Below are 8,554 nucleotides of genomic sequence, written 5' to 3' on the forward strand. Positions count from 1 at the left end.
TGCCTTTTTTTACTCCCTAATATCGGTATCGGTCCCAAAAAAAAACATATCGGTCGGGCTCTAATCTTAACTTAATATCCTAATGATTTTTGGCATAAAAGAAAAATCGATAATTTTGACCCATACAATGTATTTTTGGCTATTGCTACAAATATACCCCAGCGACTTAAAACTGTTTTTGTGCTGCAGGGTCACATATAAGTGTGTTTTATGTGAGTGTAATGCTGAAGATTTAATTGTTCTAAACTGAATATTTAGGCGACTCAAACATCGTATGACAGAAAGGTGGATATATACACTCTGGGTCTCATTTATTTTGAACTCATCTGGAATCTCTTCAGAGATGAAAGGAAAAAGGTTTGATTCATCTTTTAGTCCTTTATATAATATATATCATAATAAATCTATGTATTCATCTTGAATATGAAATTTAATCTGCATGTATGTGTCTGATGTGTTACACTACAAAGAATGATTTTCTTAGTATTTTTGTTGTTTTCTAGTACAAACATCTGAACATTCTTAAGTCAAGATACATTTACTTGAGAACCAGAATGACTTAAGATATTGACATTTATTTTCTGAAAAATTATCAATTAAATATTAAGATTAAATTATATGTAATATTAAAATTAGGTGATTTTATGCTTAAAACAGGAACAAATATCTGCCAGTGGGGTCAGAAAAAATAAACTTAATTTCATTAAAAAAATGTTTTTCAATTTTATTTAAATTTTTTTTTAAGCAAAAACTAAATTTATGATTTTTTAATAAAACAAGACTTAATATCTTATTTTGCTTCTCAAGTAAATGTATATATATTTCAGAATGTTTAGACATTCGCGCTAGAAAACAAAACAAAAATACTGAGTATCAAAAATTATTTTTTGCAGTGTATAAATAATGAATTTTTTTTTTTTACTTTTGGACTGACTTTTAGATTTGGGATGAAATAAGAAGTAGGGATTTTCCACCACAGTTCTCCAAGAAATATAGCTTTGAGGTGAGTGTAATTTCATGATAGAAGATGTTGATACTGAGCATGCTTTTCTTCATTGCAAGTGCTACCATATGCATATCAATCAATTTATCAATTATTTTAAACATTAGCCTGCTATAATCAGTTAGTCAAAGCTGACCGTTATCTAACATGCTGTCTCATGAAATAGCACAAGCTCATAGACCGGATGTTGAGTCCCAGTCCTGAAGAAAGACCAGACGCCTCCGAGCTGATCAGAGAGCTGGACCGTTATACTAACATCCTGAATGCAGATAAAGACAACAGGACCATTTAATGAGATCTCATCTCTTATATGCATTTATAATAATAGCAGTTGCTTATACTGTAACATTAAAGGTGAAGCATTTATCTGATGCTTCTATAGAGCAACTTGGCAAGTGTGCAATTCTAAAAACAACTACGAGGGGGAAGTCGATGTAAAAAATTTAAATTTTGTCATCATTTACTCATCCTTATGCCGTTCTCCTGTGGAAAATGTGTAGCAGAATGTCTGCTATGTTCTGAACAAAAGAAACACAAAAGAAAGAAAAACAAGTGCAAAAAAGTAAAAGTCTGTTTATCTTGTGTCTAACACTTCTCTCTGATCATGCTGTTGTATTACTGTAATTCAGTCTGTATGTTTGCATGAATTATCATGTCAAGAATCAGTGGTTGACACTATTGATTCACTCTATTTTCATGAATTCCCTTTGGAACAGAAGTTGAATCCATTAGCTGTGTCTTATTGTAAACCTGTCTGTATTGCACAATAATCTGTAACAATAAATCATGGAGTTTTTAACCTTGTCTACACTGTAAAAAAAATTCCCTAAAATGTACGGTAAAAAAACGGCAGCTGTGGTTGCTGGAATTTTACTGTAAAAAATACGGTAGCAACGTTTTAGGTTTTACGGTTTTAACTTAAATTTACAGTTAAATACCATAATTTCATTAACTGATATAATGTTAATATACCAACCTATTGTAGTACTGAAATCTGTTTTGTACCTTTGTAATACACTGATAACCACCAAATGCAGGAGGTGATGAGAAAGTCACATGATGAACCAAAGCCCATCACAAGCAGCTTTTAAATAATAACATATATAGAAGGTGCACAGTGTCATTCACACAAACGCTAAACACCATCATGCTAACACACATGAAACTGAAATAATGCAATAAACATTCATTTAACAACATTAGGTGTAACACACAACCCTAATATACAAAACTGATAAGAAAAAACTAAGAAGAAACATAGTTATTTCAACAAAAAAACATCAAATTTGAAATTAACACAGGGAATTCTGGGAATGTCAATTTACGGTTCTTTACTGTAAGTTATACGGTCTTTTTCACTTCCAAAAACGGTATACTACCGTAAAATTAATGTCCAATACATGTAATGTCCAATACAGTTTTTCACTGTATATAGTAGGGGAATTTACCGTTAACCATTTAACAGGATTTTACTGTAGCATTTTTACAGTCTTTTACCGTTAAATTCACGGTCATTTTTTCCAGTGTACAGTTATGGAGTCTCTGGGAAAAGTGGTACATTTGTAGCCATATTTTTCTGTATGCATTTATTTATTTTTGATTTTATGCTGTTTGTGAAGCTTTTCTGATTTGCTCACTTCTGATTTTATATTATTGGGAAGCTCTTGTGAAAATATTTTAAAAGATCGGATTAAACATACAGTACTTAACTACTTAAATTGCTAGGCTGTCATTGTAAATAAGAATCCTGTTGAAACACCTACATTCAGCGTCTGAAGATGTCAAAATTAGGTCAAAGACATGATCAGTTTATTCCAGAACATGTCAGCTAAAAAATAGAGCGAGAGAGAAAAAAGTTTAAAATGGCAATTTTTATAATATTAAAATGTCACCGTGTTAAAACTCGCACAAAAAGTGTTTTCACATTAAGTACACCGGGGAAGAAAATTGGTGTCGAAACAATTATTACTAAATAAATGTAGTATTTTAGTTTTAAAATAAAATTATTAATTAAATTTCACAATTACAAACAAACAGCAAGTAATATTTAATTAAAGGTGAAAGTAGTAGGCTGAAATGTAAAATGTAGGCCTACTACAATGCTTGTTTTATTTACAACTTTGAAAAGTCTTTTTTTTTTTACAGTGTGGTGGAATCAAGTGACGTCATGTGGTAAATGAGATCGATTTTAAAGTTCCTTAACTCATTGTTTCTTCTCCAAACTGTATTTATTGGAACAGATTAGTTAAAGGTTTATTATGGAAGGCCATTTGGACCTTGCCAAACAAATACCTATTGGTAAACAAAGTCAAGGAAGTAACCTTTAAAATTTTACATAGATACTACCCAGTAAATTATTTTCTTGTTAAATTTAAAAATGATATTGATTTGAATTGTTCTTTCTGTAATAAGATGACTGAAACTTTGTTTCACTTATTTTGGCATTGCTCTTATGTAAACATTTTTTGGAAAGATTTGACTAGATTTATAATTGTTAACATTGACCCCACTTTTTCTTTGTGCTTAGAACACGTTTTGGTTTTACTAATATCCCTTCAAATGAAACCAAAGAATATTACATTATAAATTTAATTTTAATTTTTGCTAAATTTCATATCCATAAGTGTAAGTACAGTAAAAGCAATCCTTTATTTTTGGTTCTTGAGAAAGAAATTCAAATTTATGTTAAGACGATTTTGTATTTACATAATAAGAAAGCAATTAAGACTGTCTCCATTTGTAAGTCCTTTAATATATTTACATAATGTTTAGGCCACCCCCCTGGCTGTATGTGTATTTTGTATGCATATATTTTTTTTTAATGTTTTGTTTGTGTTTTATGTTTTCATGTGTATTATTGTAGTCCTAACTGTACTTTGACTGTGTTTATTGAAGTTTAATTAAAAAAAAAAAAAAAGTTCCTTAACTCGAAACAGCAAACGGTTGCCATGGTTACCTTCTCTGCGAACGTCACAATTCTTTTTTTTTTCTAGGCTTTTAAATGAATTAATACATAAATATAAGTATATAAAATCTGTTAGTAATTAAATAAGATACATTTTTAAGGCATTATACTGATATGTTTTTTTTTTAAATCACCTATAAACTCGGATTATTTCCTTAATAAACTGTTTATTAATTCTGTACTTTTTAGGCTATAGATCAGTGCTACAATGTATATGATGATGACAAACACAATAATGATACATAAGCATTCCATTCTTCTGTAATGGTGTGTTGTGTACTGTATATGCTAACTTGCGTAATAAAAGTTTAGGATGGTGACAATTGGAAACCTAGAGCTGGGCTTGTTATAATCGAAGCTGAAAGTCAAAGAAGGTTGTTTAAATACCGACGCGGAACTATTGAGACTTTCAGTCTCTAGACCGACCAGAGAGGGTAGAAGACGTCAATCTAACTGCATTAAAAACATTTCGGACAGAAGCAAAATGTCTGGCGACAGTAGTGAAATAGAGAAAACGATCTGTGACGTCTTGAGGCGAAACGGCAAAAGCAACGCGTTGAAAATTGCGAAAGAAATCGGACTAGATAAACGCATCGTGAACAAGCATTTGTACAGCCTACAGAAATCAAATCAGGTGTCAGGAACTAACGAGACGCCTCCAGTTTGGGATCTTCTGGAGAAGACGACTGAGATCAAACAGACACTCAAACCAGAGCAAAAGCCTCAGACGACAAGAGACACAAGTGAGGAGAAACCTGTGGAGGATCTGCTGAGATCAGGAGGTTTGAAAGCCCATCAGATCGCCAGAGACCTGGGACAGTCGAGACAAGGCCTCAACAAACAGCTGTACAGTATGATGCAGAAGGGAAAAGTAGAGAAATGTAGCGTAAGCAATGTGTGGACTCTGAATAAGGAGTGGAGCGAGGAAAGTTTCAGCCAAGAGAGGTTTGCATTGTGTTTATTTTATTAAAACACTCACAACTGTGACTCGTTGCATTTGGTGTGGCCAGTGTTAAGGTGACCATATTTTAGTTTTCCAAAAAGAGGACAGTGGAGGCGGGGTTTGCCCAACACAGTATGCATCAGCAAGTTTTTATTTTTGCTTGTTTTTTTTTTTATAATAAATACAAATAAAACAAGTCAATAGAACAGAACAATAATAGATAATGCAAGTGTTAGAAGGTCATTATTTATAATAAACAAAAAAGAAAATAAGTAAAAAGAATAGACAAAGAATAGAGAATGCTAGTGTTAAAGGCTCTTTTTTATTATTAAACAAGTAGTTAGAATAGAAATAGAATAGAGAGTGCAAATGTTAAGAGGGTTAAGTTTTTTTAATTAAAAAAACAAGCAGATCAAATTAGAATTAGCATTAGAAGAGAGCTCTAGATTTAGAGGGTGAAATGAAGATGAAAGAGATGTGTTTTCAGTTGTTTCTTGAAAATGATTAAGGACTCAGCTGCTTGGATTTAGTTGGGCAGGTCATCCCACCAGGAGGGAACAGTTAATGTAAGTTAAGTTTTGCAATATTTAAAACCTTTAACCCACTTGGGAAAATCGACCCATGGCAACAGTTTAAAAGTAGCCCAATTCTGTGGAAAAAAACACAGACTTGGCAACCCTGCATCCAAGAAGAGCTGCAGGAGTCAGCTTTGACTGATCCCAGGTCGAGAATAAGGAGAGATGACTGACAAGACCATGCTGGAGTATTTGCTGCTCAACAGATCCTGAGCTCATTGACAAATATCTGATCTTGTAAGATGTGCTTTCTTTACACAGAGTGCGTGTGATCACGAAATCGAAAGTGAACAGTGCAAACACTCATTCAAAAGAGATTTAAATACTCTGCGTACTGAGAGCGGGTCCCAGATGTGCCAAAATGATATCGCCTACAAAATTAGACTGTTTAAAGGAGTGGACACGAAAATCGCGGGAGCAAAACACATGTTGCGGGAGCAGGCGGCAATGGTCAGAAATTCAGTGGGAGCGGGATGAAGATGCAGTTTTTTAGGTCAAAAAAGAGGACATGTCCGGGGAAAACAGGACGTATGGTCACCCTAGGCAGTGTGTTGAATAATAATTTTAAATGATTTGTTATTGATTAGTTCCTTTTCTTGTTTATCAGTGATTCATGTCTACAAGACGGTAAACTGGGCTCACATTCAGAGTAAGTAAACAGAACCTGACTTTAGCATCTAACTTTGTTTAACTCTTTAAGGAAGAAATTAATTTTATGTTTATAGTGATAAAACATAATGAACATACAATTAATTTTTGCTATTTAAATACTCTGCGTACTGAGAGCGGGTCCCAGATGTGCCGAAATGATATAGCCTACAAAATTAGACTGTTTCAAGGAGTGGAAACGAAAATCGCGGGAGCAAAACACATGTTGCGGGAGCAGGTGGCAATGGTCAGAAATTCAGTGGGAGCGGGATGAAGATGCAGTTTTTTAGGTCAAAAAAGAGGACATGTCCGGGGAAAACAGGACGTATGGTCACCCTAGGCAGTGTGTTGAATAATAATTTTAAATGATTTGTTATTGATTAGTTCCTTTTCTTGTTTATCAGTGATTCATGTCTACAAGACGGTAAACTGGGCTCACATTCAGAGTAAGTAAACAGAACCTGACTTTAGCATCTAACTTTGTTTAACTCTTTAAGGAAGAAATTAATTTTATGTTTATAGTGATAAAACATAATGAACATACAATTAATTTTTGCTGTATGTTAAAATGTTTTACATGAATGCATCATTTATAGGTTATTTGAAATGATCACAGAGCTTGGTGATGGAGGCTATGGTTGCGTTTATAAAGTTAAACATAAAATTGATGGAAAAATCTATGCTTTGAAGAAGGTCATCTTAACCAGGTAAGTTTATACATTAAATTTTTGGAAGAACAGTTTTCATCATGTCACAGGAAAAAGTTTGTTTATTATTTTATTATTATTATTTAGGAAAGCTGATTCTGAGGTGAAGGCACTGGCTCAACTAGAGCACCCAAACATAGTACGTTACATTACATCTTGGCATGGTCCTGATATCTGGACATCAAACCAGCAAAGAAACCAAGTGTCCAAGTAAGCCTCTGGTGCTTTTAATCATTTGAGCATACAGTGCTTCTCAATAATGATATTTATGAATTGTATTGATGCATTTATTTTACTATATATATATATATAAAACTCAAAACTTGTCAAAAAAAAACAACAACATCTAATTAAATCAAACTGCTGCTCTGCCATTCGCTCTGAAGAATGCCAATAGTTTGAAAAAGATCTGAACAGTTTGAGTGGCACATTTCAACACAGATTGCTTCTAGAATCTGTCATAATGTGATGAAAGAGGCTGTTATTGAAGGGTGGAGCAGTTTAAACAATATGAAACCAGAAGGCAAACCCTGAGTAAATGCTGTTAGTCATTTCACATTCAATGAGGCACAGCAGCAAACACATCCTGTTTCATTTTAAGGGTGGAGAAAATTAAAATGCAATCAGGAGAAAAATAAAATGTTAAAAAAATGTATGATATGACAGCTTTAAGATAATACCTCACAATGTTAAATATTCATCCATGGGTCATGCCTGTTTTTTCTCTCTCTTATTTCAGCAGCAGGACATATTTATTTATTCAGATGGAGTTCTGTGAGGGAGGAACTCTGACTGGTTGGATACAGGCGAGAAATTATTTGAAAAAACATAGAACCACACTGGAAATCCATAAAATATTTTATGAAATTATCACTGGAGTGGAATACATCCATGCAAACAAGCTCATCCACAGAGACTTGAAGGTATTTCATTTTATTTGCTGCATTATTTAAAGGGGTCCTATTATGCTCTTTTACAAAGTCTTGATTTTGTTTTGGGGGTGTACTAGAACATGCTCTCATGCTTGGTGGTTCGAAAAACGCATTATTTTTCACATAATTTACATTATTAAAATACCTTTCTCCCCAGCCTGGCACAAACGGCTCGATTAGTTCCGGCTTTGATGAAGGTCCGCCTTCCGAAAAACAAAATGTGTTGTGATTGGTTAGCTGTCCCAGTGCGTTGTGATTGGTGAACAGCTTAGACAGTGTTTCATTACGGCCACGCCCTTTGCTCCGTCTTTCAACAAAAGCTTTTGGCGAATCCGGAACACTACACTCACTCGGTTTGTGGAAGCTGTCCTCAGTAAAATGCGCAGCACACAATAGCAAATTGGGGTTATAATGCTCAGGAACAGAGTTAAAAAATAAATTTCAACCACTGTTTCCTGACATCATCTGCTTTCGCTTTCACTGAGGTGAAAAAAAACAGCGTTTCAGGCGGTCGCACACGTATTTTCTATGAGTGTACAGGTGCATCTCAAGAAATTAGAATGTCGTGGAAAAGTTAATTTATTTCAGTAATTCAACTCAAATTGTGAAACTCGTGTATTAAATAAATTCAATGCACACAGACTGAAGTAGTTTAAGTCTTTGGTTCTTTTAATTGTGATGATTTTGGCTCACATTTAACAAAAACCCACCAATTCACTATCTCAACAAATTAGAATATGGTGACATGCCAATCAGCTAATCAACTCAAAACACCTGCAAA

The 8,554-nt window shown here is 33.7% G+C and overlaps 2 protein-coding genes across 2 annotated transcripts in view; both read left to right on the forward strand.

Annotated features, from left to right (window-relative positions):
- The window catches only part of LOC107689757 (interferon-induced, double-stranded RNA-activated protein kinase-like), a 12,725-nt gene extending 10,931 nt beyond the window's left edge, over positions 1–1,794 (forward strand). The window contains exons 17-19 of the mRNA XM_016487900.1: positions 259–357; positions 941–1,003; positions 1,170–1,794. Of these exons, the coding sequence (XP_016343386.1) occupies positions 259–357; positions 941–1,003; positions 1,170–1,295 (288 nt within the window). The 3' untranslated portion in view covers positions 1,296–1,794. The remainder of the gene's footprint in view (positions 1–258; positions 358–940; positions 1,004–1,169) is intronic.
- A 2,630-nt stretch (positions 1,795–4,424) lies between these two features.
- The window catches only part of LOC107689762 (eukaryotic translation initiation factor 2-alpha kinase-like), a 14,787-nt gene continuing 10,657 nt past the window's right edge, over positions 4,425–8,554 (forward strand). Inside the window, 1 exon segment of the mRNA XM_016487905.1 lies at positions 4,425–4,750. Within this exon segment, the coding sequence (XP_016343391.1) occupies positions 4,453–4,750 (298 nt within the window). The 5' untranslated portion in view covers positions 4,425–4,452.

The sequence above is a fragment of the Sinocyclocheilus anshuiensis genome, unplaced genomic scaffold, assembly GCF_001515605.1.
Source record: "Sinocyclocheilus anshuiensis isolate Anshui unplaced genomic scaffold, SAMN03320099.WGS_v1.1 scaffold1637, whole genome shotgun sequence".
NCBI lineage: Eukaryota > Metazoa > Chordata > Actinopteri > Cypriniformes > Cyprinidae > Sinocyclocheilus > Sinocyclocheilus anshuiensis.